Source organism: Rutilus rutilus (genome assembly GCF_951802725.1).
Source record: "Rutilus rutilus genome assembly, chromosome: 4".
NCBI lineage: Eukaryota > Metazoa > Chordata > Actinopteri > Cypriniformes > Leuciscidae > Rutilus > Rutilus rutilus.
The window spans coordinates 12,018,469-12,037,063 of NC_140212.1; the positions used below are offsets into that span (position 1 = coordinate 12,018,469).

The 18,595-nt window shown below is 40.2% G+C and overlaps 1 protein-coding gene across 2 annotated transcripts in view; it reads right to left on the minus strand.

The window, feature by feature from the left end:
• The window catches only part of plxna4 (plexin A4), a 211,875-nt gene that overhangs the window by 22,593 nt on the left and 170,687 nt on the right, over positions 1–18,595 (minus strand). For both annotated transcript variants that reach the window (XM_084408408.1, XM_084408409.1), the window contains 12 exons: positions 14,988–15,139; positions 14,222–14,339; positions 13,019–13,155; positions 12,363–12,530; positions 11,972–12,065; positions 10,204–10,443; positions 9,967–10,113; positions 9,283–9,517; positions 8,128–8,270; positions 5,630–5,898; positions 1,771–1,837; positions 314–460 (listed from right to left, as the gene is read on the minus strand). In XM_084408408.1, coding sequence (XP_084264534.1) covers positions 314–460; positions 1,771–1,837; positions 5,630–5,898; positions 8,128–8,270; positions 9,283–9,517; positions 9,967–10,113; positions 10,204–10,443; positions 11,972–12,065; positions 12,363–12,530; positions 13,019–13,155; positions 14,222–14,339; positions 14,988–15,139 — 1,917 coding nt within the window. The remainder of the gene's footprint in view (positions 1–313; positions 461–1,770; positions 1,838–5,629; positions 5,899–8,127; positions 8,271–9,282; positions 9,518–9,966; positions 10,114–10,203; positions 10,444–11,971; positions 12,066–12,362; positions 12,531–13,018; positions 13,156–14,221; positions 14,340–14,987; positions 15,140–18,595) is intronic.

An 18,595-nucleotide genomic window follows, 5' to 3' on the forward strand; every position in this document is an offset into this window, starting at 1 on the left:
CCAGCCGAACACAACACTGCCAATCACCACAGGACAGCAGACAGGTCAAAGGTCTTAACAAGCCTGTGTGTTCCCTGTCAGGCATGAAGACTGTGGGCATTGCTTGCTGCATCAACCCAAACAAATTACCTTACTCTTCTCTCTACCAGCACACCTGTCTGCTTCTTGGTACTTTCACGCTACTTAGCCTCTTCCTCACCCATTTATACTTGTCTTTTTCTTCAGTCCTATTTTAGTTTACTCCTCTCCTTCTCTATCCTTCCAAAACCGGTCATCTTTCCTTGCCTCATCCAACATGTCATCCAAGCCTTACCAGAGTCTTGTAATCAATTTGCTGTCTGATGAGCTTGTCTTCACTGAGTGAGTAGCGGGCTTCTCCGGTGATAGAGTCGATAGGGCCTTTTTCCATCTGTTGCTTTATGGCACAGAAAAGAGAGAAGAGGGGCTCCCCTGCACACTCCTACACAAGGAAAAAAAAGGCACTCTGTCACTTTCACTCTCTTAAATTTCACACCAACCACCTACAGAGAATGTGGGCCATCATTCAGTTACAGTAATAGACATTTTGAACGGAGCTTTACAGTTCTGGTGCTAGTGCGTCAGTTTCAACTGACACCACAACTAGATCTGGAGTTTTTGTATTTTGTATGTATTTACATACTATGTTATGATTAAATTGACAATATGCAGCCACAAAAAAATATCATTATTGATGTACAGAGTCAAATACTTTTTACATTACATCTAAATACATTTTAATGTGGGAGGGACAATGAAACATTTTGCTGAACATGTTAACAGAAGTATTTTTGAGAGAGAGAAAAAACACATTAAGATTAAACAACAAGGCAGACCCCCCGTTGAAGACCCCGAGGAAGGCATTAAGCTGCAGTGTACTGTGTCTAGCTGAATTTGGCTAGAATATGCTTGCTGAAATGAGAAATGACTAGTGGTCTGGGCAGCTGGTCAAGCACTGTTCAATAATACTCAAATCAATGTTTTGTGACTGCAATAATAATGTTATGGTTTCGCATGGATGAGGTCACAATAAAGTCCTTCTCTTACAGTACAGGCCAATTTAAGCTTAAATGAATCCTGAAGCTCTCGAGTGATGTTTCAGCTTCATTCACTCAGGTCTAATCCGTTAAACCAGACTGGACAAAACAGCCTTGACTTCCAGAATTTATTGCCTGCTTTGTGCATTCCAGAATCCAGGAAATTTCTGTACATTTCTGAAATTGCACATGCCATGTTCTGATTGCAGCAGATGTGTTTATTAAGAGATTAATGACAAGTGCTAGAGAGGACTGCAGTGGTGCTGACGGTCACAGTGCTATATGTAGAATTGAGAAACACCTGCTTAGCCAACCGTCTCATTATAAGAACCGAACGCATTATAAGAAACGCTGGAGTCAGCGAGACTTGGCCAACTTTAAACCCTCTTTGATTAAAAGTGCATGCTGGCACACTCGCATACAGATGTACATACACACCAACACATATTTATACACTAGACAGACACTCTCCACTCTGTCAAACACCTGTAGTGCATCACTGCCAATGCTCCCGCAGGACTTCTCTGTGCTCAACAGTGCATGTGCCAAATTACTTTGAAGGTGAGTGAGTCTCTTTTCTTTGCTGATGATTATTCAAAATAATGGTTGATATTTAATTTCAATCGTTGGTTTTTAATTATTACATTTGGGCCACCCAGACCTGAATATGTGGTTACACACCCACAATGCATTCACATTTAAATAGCTAACTCACCTTGAGGAATTTGTATAGCAGAAAAGTGAACCAATTTGTTAGCATTTTCTCAGCCACAGACTCCGTTCTGAAAAACAAATAAGCAAACAAACAGTGTAAATAAATAAATAAAAGCAGCACAAAGCCATGATTATCACTGCAAGTGTCACACACAAATGCGATTACCACGACCATGAAAAATTCACTTCACAAAGCCCGGTGTCTCCTAATGAATAGGACTTTGTTAAACAAACATAATTGCCAGAACATGAATTGCGCTCTGGAATCTATAGCCCCAATCTGCAGGCTGTCTTTATTACCACAATAATCCATGAGACCCTAATACAAGAAACCCAATTAAAAGCCTTTATATGATCCAGCTGGATTGATGCCAAGTGAACCTATTCTGGCCTGGAATAAGACCGGACTCATTTCTTCCCCCCCCCACAGTCCGGCTATTGAGCTTTAAATGTATCGCATTACAAAAGAAGGTGGCTGAATGGAGGGCCGGGGTGCGTCGAAGTACATCATGATTGGCTAACACCTTCGCTTGGACCACAAGCTCTGATCCGGCATGAGAGATGTACATACATAATAACTATAACAAAGTGAAACCCAATATACATGGATCCGGTGTCTCTAGTCTGTGTGCCGCAGGGAGCTGGTGAATTGCCAAGGCGCCCTGCAATGAGCCATGGCACAGAGCATCAATATTTCAGGATTACAGCATTGTGGTGTGTGTGTGTGTCTATGCCTACTCTGCCGCCTTGCATCCCAGCTGCCACCTGCATTCCCTCTCTCCCACTGCCGTACGAAGACCTGCCGCTGCGCAGTACCATGGGTACATGCGTGTCTGCATGTGCCCACTAAGCTGGCGCAACACCTGGAAAGGATTAGTGTCCCCTTGTTTTGTAGCCACTGCTTTGAGTGGGCCAAAGGAGGACTGGTCCAGGGGTCAACAGGGTCACGTTTCATCTTTCCTTTCATCTCCATCCTAACACTGCCCTGTAATCATCCTCACTCCCGACTGTTCTCAATGCCTGGATCATTTACAAGAGAAACAGTAGGTGGGGGAAAACCCAGAGTTATAGCGTAGTACAGAAAAAAATAGATAAAGAAAGGAAATGGCAAGAGTGAGAAAACTTTTCGCCTCTGTGTACTGTCACTTATTCCCATTAGCTTTCCCTTTCTTTTTCTATTGGCTGAGTTTATGGTAATTATTGTTGGCAAGACCCCATAAACTCACTTACCCATATCCTGTGTTACCTCTCAGCTCACCGAAGGGGGAACAAGTAGCCTTGTTGCCAGACAATCCTGGCACAACCTCTCCATAACATTGCCACAGGGCCAAGAGCAACCAACTATCACTGTCCCCCAAATCCTTATGTCACATATCATTGGCACTGAGAGCAAGCTCTTGTTTGGCTTTGGTTTAGGGAGGCAGGAAAAGTGATGCCCATCCAGTGGTGAGGAATGGGATGTGGCATCACCTGGTGCTTAGTTCCCCCTGATTAAACAGCCATTTCAAAGTGGAACGAAGTAAAATCGTCTGGAGGATTCCTCCACGGTGAATGCGCAAAGAGGCACATTGGAGCTATGCTCCATAAACAAGAAAAAGGGGTGAGGAAAGAGCTCCATATATCTTCCTCCTCATCTCTCGCATCCAGAAAAGGCCATTTACATTTGATGCTGCTTTCTGCCACTGCAAATGGATGTGAACAGCCAGCTCTACCAACTTCGAGGACCTGAGAGTGGTTTATGATTCCAGAGAGTCAAATGAGAACTGTCACTCTATGACAAATACTGCACTGCAAATGTGTGTTATTTGATTTAAGAGTGTTGCTAAGCATGTGGCATTGACCGAGTACTGAGAGTTAGTCTCATGCTCCAGCTAATAGGTGGCCAGGAACACACACACCTGGCTAATGTGCTGACGTTATGCACCTTGCAGCATCACAGGGATTATTTTCTTAACCAAACAATCGTCTGTTGAAACAAACCCCCGGAATGTCCCCCTCCTTAATGCACATGTGTTAAAGAACACAGCTTGAAGCTAGGAATAATTTCATTTTCGCACTCTGCCTCACGTGGAGAAGATTGTCCGCTCTCTGCATTGTCGGGTCCCGCTGCGTAACCATGGTCCCCCTTCACTGAGGATTATCCCCAGAGAATAATCACAGGACTTCTATTCAGCTCTGCATGACTGTGTGTGTGTGTGTGTGTGTGAAGGAACTGGATTTGAATGCGCTGGTCAGTAAAAGTCTGAGTAAAAATAAGTGTTGTACAAGCATATGCAGGAACAGGAGACCCACGTGGACTTCACTGATGCCATACATATAGAGAAAATGGGCTGCACAATCGGAGAGGTTATTTTTAATCGTAGATGAGTAGAGTGGGCTGCAGGGAGCGAAGGAGAGGGAGAAATACGACAGATGGTTCTAGAAGCCGCCCGTTAGTTAGTTAGCCTGTGTGTGCTTGTGAACTCAGGTTGAGGCTGGACAGATGGGGTGGCTGTCGCAAGCACTTTCTTGGAAATGGGGAAAGGAAAGCTGGTTGGAGGCTTCTGCCAAAGATGTCCTGCTTCTCTGCATTTTAAACACAGATTTAGAAATCATGCAGTGAAAGAGAGACCGAGAGGAGAAAATTATTCTCAGACAACAGATTAAGCTTCACTGTTCTGGCCCAGTGCTCTGTATCTAGCTTTGCTAAGCAGGTGTTAGAGGTTAGACAGGTTCCATGTAGTGAAGATCACTCCATATACCAGTGAGGGTCATCCATTGAAATATATGGACTAAAAAAGGGGATTCTCAACTGGAGGATACCAACCCAAAAATGCAACACAGGCTCAATGGAAAAACGCACGTGTGGCAACATTTCAGTGTTTCATTTTAAGAACATTTATAACAAAAATTTTTGTACTGTGTTGGGTGTAAAATCTGGATCCTAAAGAAAACCAGTTGAGAGGAGCCACTGGACTACAGGTTATAATGAGACATTGTAGCCAACATCCGCAAAGTGCAGATGTTGCAGGTGCCTACAAAAATGTGACAGGGTTGTTTTTGTCCCTGACAGAATCTTATTTTTCACCACTAATATGTGCAGCAGCTCTTTGTGCAATTAATCTTCCCTTTGCTTGTTTCAATTAATCACGCTTGCCATCAAGGGTGTTGAATCAGTTATGATTCAGTCAAGGAGCTTCTCTTGTAGTTGTCAAATGATCATCCTGTTGCTATTAGCAAGCTTGTTTTAACCAATGAATTATTTTGTGTTCCTTGTCATTATTTTTCTCAGAAAGAGTCCCTATTTACCGCCAAAAAATCTAAAGTGTCAGCCAACTAACTTTACAAATTAACTGCTAGAACATTAAGAATAAAAAAAAAAACAGAAGAGTTCAAATGAGTGGAGAGGAGAAAAATCAATATGGTATAGTAATAATATTGCCTTCTATGCTGTTGAAATACAGAGATACAAAGAAGTTGATTGCATGGGGAATTAAGCTTCACATATCTCCCTACATTCAGTAGGTTTTTAGTGCACTGTTAATTGGATCTCAAGCTAATTAATCCTAATTACAATTTAATGATGAGCATGTCAGTGAATTCCATGTTTGGGAGAGAAAGTGTGCATTTTAATGTCCCCAAAAGCAATTATTCCTATTCAGCGTACTGTAGAGTCCACGTTTCAAAGACAATTCACAGAGGTCATCTGCTCTCATCAATGGAGTTAACTATAATTAGAATATGGCAGATTGAAATGATCCCAAAATTTAGAACATGTGCTCTGTTGATTACACACACGAGGGGCATTTATAATCAGTAAAACCCACTGGACTGCAGGACTAGATTTTTGAGATGGCTTTTCATGTGCATATTTCTAGTACCTTCTGAGTAAGAGTTTGGGATGGTTTTTGCTCTCCAGGTTCTTGTCAATGAGATCAGACAGCAGGTGCTTGAGCACGTCAGTTGCATACTCCAGTTTACTTTGCAAAACAGTCATGATCAAGGAGGCGACATTGCCGCGGTCTCGCATGGAGAAGCCTCTCTGAGACTCCAGGGTTCGGATGAAGGACAGCAGGAAAACCTTGTTGTTGATAAGCTGTCCAAACAGTTTTAGGCCTTTCTCCACCTGTTCCTGTCTGTAACCTGGCACCTGCAGGAAAAAAAAGAGAAAACAACAGTTACAAACAGATGAAAATTCATCATTCATCAGCATATTCATTGAATCAATGAAATCAAATTAGACACAATTTACTTTGTAAATACACAGTTTTGGTATTATTTTGCATGATTTATCAGTGCATGTTATTCCTAAGATTTTATTTATTTATTACTGTTTGATGGATAAAATCAAGCCCTGCTCTACATTTTTTACTCATTGAATGTCATGTTTCACTGAGAAAAGCATCCAATTATGGCATTATTTCATGTAGATTTCCCTTCAGCTAAGCAACTCATCATAAATGCCCCCATTTTTTTTGGCGAAGTTTAAGAATGCTCACTTAAACTTTAGCTTGGCTTATTTGGCCTACAGCATTCTCTGCCAGTACTGTATATTCAATATTTTTTTTTTTTTTTTAAACACTATGCAGATGAACAGGCTGCATTTAATAAAAGCTGCTCACTGGGTTATAATGAATTCATTGTGCACTAAGAATACCTGATGACAAACAATTAACCAAGCAGAGACCCTCATGACATCATTTGATATGATTTGCCTCATCAATAATCATTAAATACCTGTCAGAATCTCTAGACGGCTCCTGTCATTAGCTGTGATTTTACTATAAACTTCTCCAGAGAGAGGAGACATTTATTCCAATTAAGTCTTAATTGATATAGCTGATTAGAACCAGAGATCATCTGGCATTAGCAGGTAAGGTATGGCTCGTATGTTGGCTGAAGAAATATGTGTGATTCAATTAAAACTGTCCATCACTCTCTTAGCGGGGCATAAATAACCCGTAACTCGGTGTACCATGCATTCGATTTTAATTCTGTTCCCCACACTCAGAAAAAAACAGTTGTGTCACATGTCATTACTGTTATTAACAAAAGAATGATTGTGAATCAAAGAGCAGCTCATTACTTTAAGAAAAAAATGAGCAAGAGAAAGAGACTGCATGTAGATTATAATGAGAGCTGCTGCCTTTTGTTTACTGAGGGTGAACACAAACAGCATAGTGACAGCTTTAATTCCCAACAACCCCACTGTGCTGTTAGTCCTTCAGAAAAACAAAAAAACAAAAAACAAAGAACAAAAAATATACTTAGCAGCCATTAAAGCTACACTGTGTAAGATTTTCTCCCATCTAGCGGTGAAATTGTACAGTATATGACTGCCAACTGAATATTACTTTCTAGCCCCTCCCATTCCAAGGGCGTTTTAATTACTGGTGGCCGTATTATTCCAAGATTAACATGGCTTCCAGTTCGACTTCATCCATGAGTGTTCCTTCAAGGGATGAGGTTACTTTAGAAAACTATTACAAATTGCATTTATTTATTTAGTCAGTTAACATGTAGGTGACCTCTATGTAAAACGAAAAATAGTTTTACGTTTTCGTTATTTTGGTACCATTTAATTGCTAACATCAGCTATCAGGTTCCCAAATGAATGCAAGCAAATCATAGTAAAGTATCAGTGCTATCGTTATTCTGTATATTGTACGAGATTAATAACGTAAGGCAATGTTTACAGCGTAAGCTACATCATTTTCTCCGTGAGCAGAGTCAGAGATCAGTTGATGCGACGGGAGGTGCAAGGGAAAGCTAAAGGTAGAGGGAAAGGTAAAGGAAAACCAAAAAACAGAGCCGGTGCAAGTGTTGTCGTTTTAATTCACTCTTTCGCTTCCTTGGCGACTCTGTTACATGTCCTCGAGAATAGGCGTGATCCTACATCTTCAATAGGCTTTCAAATCTGCCGGCAGTCGCAAAGTAATTCCTCGCATTCGTCACGGTGCCACTGAGTGTAAAAGTGTGAAAGGCGAAGCTTGAATTTCCAGGTATGTCCTTCTTTGGCTAATGTATTTTCAAGTTGGAGGCGCAACATGGCTGCCGCCATTCGAGCGACTCGCTCGTATGTATTCTGAATGGCAGATTCTATGCTTACGAGAATACTTGATTAGTTGGTGGAAGTAATTACACATGAATGAACACATATCATTTTGAAAGAACAAAGTGTTTGTTGCTAAGAATCAACTTTAAAAATTACACAGTGTAGCTTTAATGTGACTGTTCCTCACACAGGTACAATGCAGTAATTACATGCATACATGAATATGTAAATATATGAATGTACATCTGGATGGAAATTTGGCCCATTGGATGCAAATTTATTATTGCACAAAACATTTTTGCATCATTAAAATTGTTAGGTTACCTCAAGGTCTCTAAGGACAGGGTGCTCCTCGATGCCAGGGAACAGAACTCGCATGGTGTATGTGCGGTAGTCCAGGAATGGAATACCAGCTCCGTCCAGATCGCTGGTCAACTCGTGAATGTCTGTCTGCAGCTCTGCAAAAGCTGCGGAAGACACATAACATGAAGAACAAATAGGGTCACTAATAAAAACTTCACAGAAACTTAGTGGCGAGGGCTACATAAGGGCCAGGGTGGCACTGGTCCACCCAATTAAATGGGACATAAAATGTTTTTTTTGTGGGAGAGAAGAAAAATACTGCATGCATGTCAATATTTGCTCAAATACATGAACGTAATAAGATCCTAGCAGATGAGTGCTGATCTTCCAGTTGTGCGCTTCTATTCTAAATGCAAGAGCTGTCAATCTGAGTGATGAATCCAATCCAAGCACACTCCCACTGTAAAAACAGACCCCGATTGGTCCTTACTCATTGTTTATACACACAGCATACCGGAGATCCATTTCTATTTGTTGACCTTTCCAAAGTTGTCAAATTACATTCGAAAACACTGCATCGTCGTCATAATCGCGACACGATCGGATCTCCGATGTCGTATAGCTTTAGCAAAGCAGAATGTAATGCCACTATGAGGATTTTCTTAAGATCTACACGTTAAGTTGTGTTTGGGTGCTACTATGTTCTACTGTGGTTTACTAATGTTTGGTGAAGCTACAAACTAAAGCGCAGCCCAAATCCCAAAGGTATATACTGTTTACATATACTTGGAATCGTCTGGTCTCTACCTGAAACAATTATGCTTGTTCTATTCTGCTAGTTGAGACCTTTCCAACAACATATGACACAAGACTATCTGTTATGCATGATTACATTTTCAAGTAAAGACACATTTTTATTTTCAATTTAGGCATATATTTTTGGCTCATATTTATTTTCATAATTTGCATCCCTATTTTTATCTCATGCATCGTAAAATTTTAGTATTTCTCCACTCACTTTCTGGCCTTGCCACTGCTGTGCGTGTGTCTTGGAAATGATGCAGCGGCTGTTTCTAAGTATTTTTTATTACTGTTTCAAGAATTTTGCGAATATTTGCAATTCATAATCTGAATTGACATCACTTTGTTAATCCACTTCCCCCCAAGACTACTTACCCTCTTTACACTCTAAGGCTACCCTGGACTCCAGGTTGTCCATCTGCATCTGTAGCCGCTTGAGGGTGAGGTCACTCTCGCGGGACTTGCGCTTGTAAGCAATGAGGACAATGACAATGAAGAAGATAAGGAGGCCTCCTGCACCTGCAATGCTGATGACGGCAGTGCTGCTGAGAGGGCTGTCAGAAGTGATGTGAACCACACCTGGAGAAAACTCGATGCCACCCACACGAGCCTAAAAAGGAGCATATTTTGCATAGATTTTGATAAAAATCAATACTTTGTTGTATTTAAAATCAATACTGTGTGGTATCTTGTTCAAATCCAATCAAAATACATCTAGGGATGGAGATATTTTATTTTATATTATTGTGCTATAGTAAGACTAAAGGCCCAACAGCAGAGGGGTACAATGTGTCTGTTCCTTTTGCGAGTTTATGGCTGTAAGGGTCTGTTGCATTTTCTCTTGTAGAACTGTCAACAAGTAGTGAAGCAGGTAGCCACCCAGATTTCTCATTGAGAAGCATAAAGGTTTTTATTAGGTTTTCCAGCTCTAATAAGTCCTACAGGGGACATATTTTCTATTTCTGTAGCCTCTCAGAAAGTAAAATAACCACAGAGTCCCTAAAGCATTAGGTCACTGTGAAAAGTGGATATGTGCCCCAGTATTTCACCAGAACTTACCAGAACCTTGTGACGGCCAGTCAGATTGGGCGATTCACAGAGCAGTTGAGTATCTGATACAGTTAATGTGCAAGGTTTATCTCCAATCAGAACAGTGTAATTGAGCTTCCCATTGCCACCCGGCGCTGGAGGGAGGAAGTTCCTACCCTGAAATTCACATTCACAAACATATGTAGCAACTGCATTGGAAAATCTAAAGACAGATAATGCAGAGCTTTAGATTAATACTTGATTTACCTTGAGTATGATGGGAGACCCTGGCTTGAGCTCCTGGACCCCAGACACACTAAGTGGTTCAAACACTGGATTCGGGTAGTAGATGAAGTTGGTGTTGTTGAGGGCCAGCACAGACTGAACATTGTCCAAGATGAAGCCAAACTCATCAGGTCTCTCTGGCAATTCCTTCTGCCAGCTCAGACTGTAGGGAAGCTCTGGGGCCATGCACTGCATAGTGGTGGGACTCAGAACCTGACATATCTGGTAGGGGGACATAGATTTGCTGATCATATTTGCAGTAGATGTGTGATTCAGAATAAAACAAAAACATTTAGAATCAGATTAACAACATTACATTTACATGGCAAACAATAATTCGTTTTAGTCATGTCAACTTCCTACACTGTAAAAAATCCAACGTACATTTTGTATGACAAATTCAGTTTTTAAAGTTTATTCAACTATTTAACATGAAAAAAGTTGAGAAAAGTTGAGATAACTCAAACACGTAAGTTGAGAAAGCTAAAAAATGTCCTGCAGCTGGTTGCCTTAAACTTTTAAGTTTTCTCAATTTTTTTTTTTTTTTTTTACAGTGTACAATGGAGGTTTCTAGAGCGCACACAGATATAATTTTTCTCAACAAAGCAGTACTAAATTATTAGCACTTTTAAAATGGTCATCTCTCCTTGACCCTGTCTTTCATCTCTTTTTTTTTATATCTCACATAGACCACATATACACTGCAGCTAAATGCTGCAATCAGACCATTTAATTTACATGAAGTCAGTTTCTCAGACTACTTATTTACTTTTCCGCTTTCTTTTTTATTAAGAGGTCAGGTTTATTAAATGTAAAGATATGGCATAGCTTAAATTCAAACCTATATGCACATTCCCTTTGAAGTGTATAAATAAAATACCTGACAAGACCCTTAAGTTTTGTGAACCCACACTGCTTTGCAGTTGACTGTTAAAACACCCAGACAGCAGACTCGCCATCAAAAACATCCCTACAGATATCTCTGGTCATTTTAATTGGATTCCTCACAAAGCTGTAGCAGCCAGGAAGACGAACCTTCACTTCCTCTAACACAAAGACTTCTATAGAAGGTCATAACGGGTGGAATTGTTCAAGATAAAATAGATTTCAAGTCACCATTTTTTTTCAGCGCAGAAAGTCTCGTCAAACTCTTTTCAGACTAGTTATGAGCGATCGCATTACAAACAAGGATACGAGGCATCTTGTGCCCCACAAACAACTTCTTTCAGAGACTGCGAGGTAGGGTATGACACTTTTTTCTGCTGTGCTTTGAGGAGCAGTGTGCCAAAGCCTAATCATATCGCAGCCCAGATGCTAAACGCGGCCATGTGTGAGATACGTGCATGAGATAACATTACGGTCTTTTGTCTCTGTTGCCTTTCAATCAGATCTCACTGAGTGCAGCCTCCCATGGCTCTTTGGGTCTATTCTGTAGACGGGGAACATGATACCCTTGTCTATGCATCCACCCTGTGTTTCGACATTCTCCTCTTTCCCGCACAAAGGGTACATTGCTGCTACTGCTGCTGGGACCTGGCAGTCTTCCTGTTCTCTGTCTGTTTTTGTCTTTGTCTCTCTCTCTCTCTATTTCCCTCTTTTATGCAGCTACTGTCCTGGACCCAATGGTGCGCAGCCGACACAGGTGATTGGAGCAGGTGGAATAGTCTGCTAATGTTCATTCTAGTTCACTTGCCTCAGGTTAGGTGAAGGCCGAGTGATCGTTTACTGTGTGGAAAACGTTTGCACTTACGTTGACGGTCTCCAAGTTCTTATACATGGCTCTGATGAGAGGAGTCTGGATGATGTCCAGGTTTGTCCCGGTCACAGTCAATGGTGTGTTGCCACTGTGAAAACACCATGTTTATTAACTTTCACTTTTTAAAGTTTTTAACTTGGCAAAAATGTCCTAAAATTAGTGGTTCAATTTAATACAATTATATTTAGATAATATTTTTTTTTATTAAAATAATCAACAATGTATTAACTTTAACCATATAATGTCCATAATGATATCAAGTTTGAAATGGAAAAATAATGAAAAGTAATATTCTTGATCCTCCCCCCTCATTTTAGGGTCTTGGACAATGCTATGGGCTGTTTCCCCAACGGCTCTGTCTTAAATTGCTTTGTAGTACACACACCTGAAAATGCTCCACTCAGGTTCAAGTTTGGTGATTGTGGGATCCTCCACATACTCAAACTTGAGATCTTTGTGAATGTGGGCTTTATCCACGAAGACCGATACGGACACATTTCCGTAGCCTTGCATGGAGGCATGAGAACGACACGTTATCCACTGTCCTCCTCTCCTGTGTCATCAAATAGAAGAAAAAAAAACAATCACCAAAGTTTTTCAGATAACTAGTGCATGAATATATGCTCTTTACACTTAGAATTTTTCATTATTTAAAGCTAAAAAGCTTTTTATAAAAAATAAATACAAATTCTTTAGTCTCTTCTCCATCCTCATCCATTATATATGTGTATTGATACCTGTTTAGGAATTTGTTTAGTTTATTGCTTTTGTATTATTCAATGGCTGTAAAGAGTATTCCCATTAAAGTAAAGATTACTAGGCCTAATTTAATATTTCACTCATATGACTAGACACTGTGGCTACACCTCAAGCAAGGAGTAAGTGATGGCTATGGATGTTATTGATTAAAAATTAGAAACTCTCAAGCTGTTAAGATCAGTATTGACTTTCTCTTAGAGGCTTTGAGTGACCTGCAAACGAACCAAAATAATGGCACCACCTTAAAAGGGCATTGCTCTGTACTTTTCCATTCAACCCTACCTTTGATAGGTACACTTCTGGTCTTTGAACATGATTGACACATTGCTGCCCGCGTCCAGGTTGCTGCCTGTGATGTTGACGATGGTGCCCCCAGATACTGGCCCTCGACTCGGCTTTAGACTCAACAGTCTAGGGATCTGTAGAAATCAAGGTCAAAACAACCAATAGGAATTATTTACAAGCTGACAAATCACACGGCAGAGGTAAGGCGGCAAACCCTCATGTTTTTCAATCCTCTGTATCTCTTTCCCAATTTGATTATCACCTCCTTTTTCTCAGAACACCAATTGCCCTCCTCACCCAAGAATCACATAATCTAATTACTACATCTGAATGAGACATAAAAGCCATTAATGTTTGCATAAAACTGATAAATGCTATAAATGGCTCCATAACAAGAAAAATGACACTGCAGCTCAATTCATTTGGATGGCTGGATCGCAATCTGATTATGGATGTTATATCAGCATGTGAACTGGGAGTGCTAGAAGGAAAAGTGTAGCGTGGATTTAAAAATGAGTGTGGCCAGTGCCGTGCAAGATCCTATCCTCCACAGAATCATATTGAAAGATATTTTTAGTGGTCTGAAAAATCCTACAAAATTGCTTTATCATGTATGTGGTCTCAACCATAGAATTATGTTAATTAATGTCTTGTACAAACAAAGCAAGAAATTGTCTTCTTAGATTTTCTCAGTAGGTTAGCATAGCATAATGTTAGATGATTTACCAGCCAGCTTATGGGTTTAGGTGGACCATATTTTCTTCAAATTAATAATAATAAAAACAAGCATACATTTGTTTTATTCATCAATTGTTTTAATAATTCAAGATCCATATCAAAGGAAATAAATTACATTATGTAAGACTCACAAAGTAAATAAGTGCAAAGGGGGACAGGATTCTGTGGGAGGAAAATCTTGCACAACAGCAGTAGTAAATTGCAAGTTTTATGGTTAGCCTCTCCGGATGTTGACCGAACATTTGGTGGGGTCAAGTGCTCGCTGATATGACTAAGTACATCAGCAGGGCTACAAGGCCATAGTGTTCACTCTTTATTAGAAACACAGTAAACATTTGCAGAAACAGTAAATCCAGGCACTTTCAACCATGAAGTGGCAAAGACTTGTAATTATTCAGAGATGATTAAGATCATGGCAGATGGACCAGCAGTTCATTGGGGGTTATTTGCTGAGGTACTCACCACAAAGTAGTAGTATTTAGACGACTTGGCCATGAACTCGGGACGACACTCTCCAACGCACACTTGGACGTTTCCAGCAAACTGGCTTCTTTCTGCTTTTCCCATTTCACACACAATCCTGTAAAACACACACATACACAATCAATCGACCAGGACAGTTACACAATAACAAAAAAAAAACATGAGGGACTTAAAAAATGTCTTTCCCTGCCATAATAATATATGCAGGAGATAAACGGTTAATCTGAATGAGTTATTCTGCCGCCTCATTCCATGGCAGGTGTCAAATTTACTCATGCGCCATGGTAAGAGGCTTATCACGGCGTACAAATGATAATAGCAAACTTGTGCTGGCCCAACCTGTAGCAAAGAATGAAAGGGTGTTTTTCACGTCAGGACAATAATACTGAAGAAGTTTTCATGCAGTCAGCAGGGCTTTCTCGAATGCTTGCCAAACACATAATTATCTTTTGCTGTCCTGACCTCAGATAAAAAATTTCTTTAATGCTTTCTCTGTGTTTACTGCTAATTTATATCAGCCACTTTTTAAAAGACGCAGGGTTCTTAACTATTAGCAGGCATGCATAACACAAACTCATCTGCAAAGAACAACTGTTTGAGGCGATTCAAATGGGAGATGCCATCATTTAGTCCAGTTAGTCATTAGATCCAGGTTTAAATTGTTGTTATTATGACAAAATTACAAAGAAGTGTCAGATCTGGCCTAGTACTACAGGAAACCCTGTAAGTGGTTCAAGACACTTACTGTTCTGCTGGGATATATCCCTCGGGTACCGGTGTACACTCCACATCTGCAACCTTCACATAGTCCTTAATCTCACTGAACTCCAGTCCCAGGTTCTCACCACGGATAGTCACCAGCGTTCCTCCCTCACGGGGTCCTCGAAGCGGGGTGATCTGTAGACAAGTCACAGGGAAACGTTACGTGGAATCATTCCCATAAGATAATAAACAACATGGAGGGCTCCCACAGCCCCCCTAGCATCTCCATCATTGGTACAAACCAACAGGAAGTGGAGAATGACTCAGCAACCGATTCCTTCATGCACCTGCAGGAGTCAGTGATTGTGAGACGGTGTGAGGGGCGGGAAACAGTGAGAGAAGCTGTGAGTGATTTAGTTCAGTGGGATAATTGGGCCACTCTCTGTCAGAGCGTCAAAGCCTGCGTGCTTACGGTGAATAATGATCAGCCGCACAGCCAGCTGAGCCAGCCGAGTCCTGCCTATAGCAAAAACAAAGCCATGCTAATTTATGAACACAGAGTCGGCGTCTGGGAAAAAATATGCCGACACCAGCATGTGAAATCATATGCTGCTAAGATTGGAATATAAACACAGGCGTGCACGAGGATGCTTATTTTCATCTGTGCATGTCAGATGATCAAACACCTTTTATTCTTTGCTCCTCGGGATGCTAAGCAGTACTGCATCCGGCTGATTAGAGCATCTAATCTTATCTGATTACTAACATATCTGTTATGCACTCTCACAGTGCTATCTCTCAAATCTTCATGCTTTCACTGGTATCATACCATTAACACATGAAACACTTGGCTGTGATTCATTAAACACTGTTAAAGGAAGACATTTATGGTGCATTAAAATGTAATGACTAAAAAGAATCACACTTAATAACTTAATTGGCAATTCATGTGCCATAAAACATATCTTGTGATGTGAAGTGAATACAGAGTTAACTCTGCTCAGTAAGGTTATTATTAAGCACCATAAGCAAGCTCCATATGGTCATAGCAGAACCAACCAGCCAATCAAAATAAACTATTCTTACAGCTCTAGTTTTTATCAGTACTTCACTACACTTTTATAATATAATGTATAAAGCCCATTCAAACAAGACATGTGCTACCTTGGATGTTTGAGTATGTGATTCTAGTTAAAAAAAAAAAAAAAATTAGCAGCACAATTATTTTTTAACACGTAAAAGTCAATTAACATACATGTAACTGCAAAAAATAAATAAATGGCATATGATGCCCCTGACAACACTAACCTGCCAGAAATGTGGGGAGAGGGAGAGCAAGAGAAGAAAAGCTAGCATGCAATTCATTCCCACAGTGCATTTCTGTGAATACTTTTGTGAATAATATAGGTCACAGTTTAGCCGAAATCACACAAGAAGAACATCTCTTTTATTGAGTGTCTATCCATCAACACTATAAAAAGAGCCTATCAAACATATTCTGACAGTTTTGACCCACGTGTCTGAGGTCGGGCCTCATAAGTGTGTTGACAGCTGGGCTATTAGGCCAAATGTAGGACACCCATTCCTCATCTTGGCAAAACGAGGGGCCGTCGGATCCCAAAGGGGAATATAGACATGTTAACATCTCGGCTCTGTCATTATTTCCTGCCAGATAATAATCCAACTTTAGGTCAGAGATCTCATTAGCAGCACGGTGAGAGGTAATTTCCCTTTAACCCATCACATGTACTGATCTTAGCAGAGAGGTTCAAGTTTTTCACAGGTTCTTTATTGGCTTCAGAGCACTATGGGAATATCGATATCCAAATGGCTCTGACTGTGTGTTTAAATTTTAAATATGCCAGTGTAATATGAACATACGCTTTCTAGACACATTTTTTCTTAACTTATCTCTCCAGTAATCCAGTTTAATCAGTCTTCCTCTTTTATGATACTATCAATGTCTTTACAATGCCCTTAGGGCCTTATTGCTTCATGCGACCGGTTTGAGTATTACAATATACCGAATGATTATTTAAAATGAAATAACAGACCCACTTTGGTGGTTTACTGGAAAGTCACTGTAAAAAATGCAACCTTCTGCGGAGAGAATGAGAGAGAAACAGTAGTCTCTTTTCATTTGGAGATGGGGAGCTGATTAGATTTGTGACTTTGACAAGCTAATTGACGGTTGTTGGAGGAAAAACACTTAATCACCATCCACTTCAATGTCAGAGAAAGATTCCTCATCTACAATGTCACAGTAATAGAGTGCATTAGAATACATTACGACCTGTGAGCCGATCAATTGAAAGAAAGACACAGAGAGTGATAATCAGAGAGAGAGAGAGAGAGAGAGAGAGAGAGAGTATTTATGAGGCACGAGGAGAGATCCGATCTGCAGATGTAATAAAAAAAATAAAAAAAGAGGAGCTCAGTTCAGGACATCCCTTTATAATACCCGTGGCTTCACTTGTTTTCCATTTATGTCTTTCAATGTGTTAATTGGCAATTAGAACATCAGCTATAATCAAACAAGCACTGAAGATGTTTGAAGGGATAGTAGTGACCAACTTTAAATGGATTGTACATTTGTAAAAAAAAAAAATCTAGGTACATTTGCAGAGTGAATTTAGAATATTATTATTGCTCAAAGTATTATACTTTAGTGCATAACTTGCTGTTTGAACTACAGACAATGATAATTGTGTGGCTTGTTGAGGATTTTACTTTTCTAAGAGATTGGACACAAGATTTTCATCTGACAGATGATAAATCTGGGGAAATTATTGTTAAACAAAACATCAGAGACTAGAAACTACCCAAAAGATCTTAGCAACTACACAGCAATGCCTTGACAACCACCAAAATCACCCTATAGCATCATGGCGGCAACTTTCGCTGGAGCAAGTTCCATTTATGTCTAGTTGCTTTGAAAGATTTTGAGCAATGATCTCTTTGGCTCAAACTTGCCAATGACAGAACAGAAGATGATGATGAGTTTGGGATTATGCTTTCTATAATTTCACCATTCACATCCACTACATTCCATTCTTCTATATTTTTATGTGAACGAACGGTTCCTTGTGCCAACAGGTTTCTGCGTTTGATTAATAAGCTTCAGACACATCTGCTGTCCGTCACTGAGAACCTGTGGCAAACAAGTAGCATTTCCCTTTCCGCTATGTTCATCAATCATTTTGATGTGGTGCTACAGATGGGGTTGGTGGTACAGAGGCTTCTATGTTCCTCCTTTCCTCCATCCATCCACTCTTCCTGGAAATTCTTTCACTCTCAGTATTCCGCCCAAGGTCGCACTTCCATCATATCTCTTTCAGCAATGCACCCATCTGTTCATCCTTTACCTTTTCTCTTAAAGGGATACTCCACTTTTTTTGGAAATAGGCTCATTTTACAACTCCCCCAGAGTTAAACAGTTGAGTTTTACCGTTTTTGAATCCATTCAGCCGAATTCCGGGTCTGGCGGTACCACTTTTAGCATAGCTTAGCATATATCATTGAATCGGACAAGACCATTAGCATCTCTCTCAAAAAAATGACCAAAGAGTTTCGATATTTTTGCTATTTAAAACTTGACTCTTCTGTAGTTACATCGTGTACTAAGACCGACGGAAAATGAAAAGTTGCGAT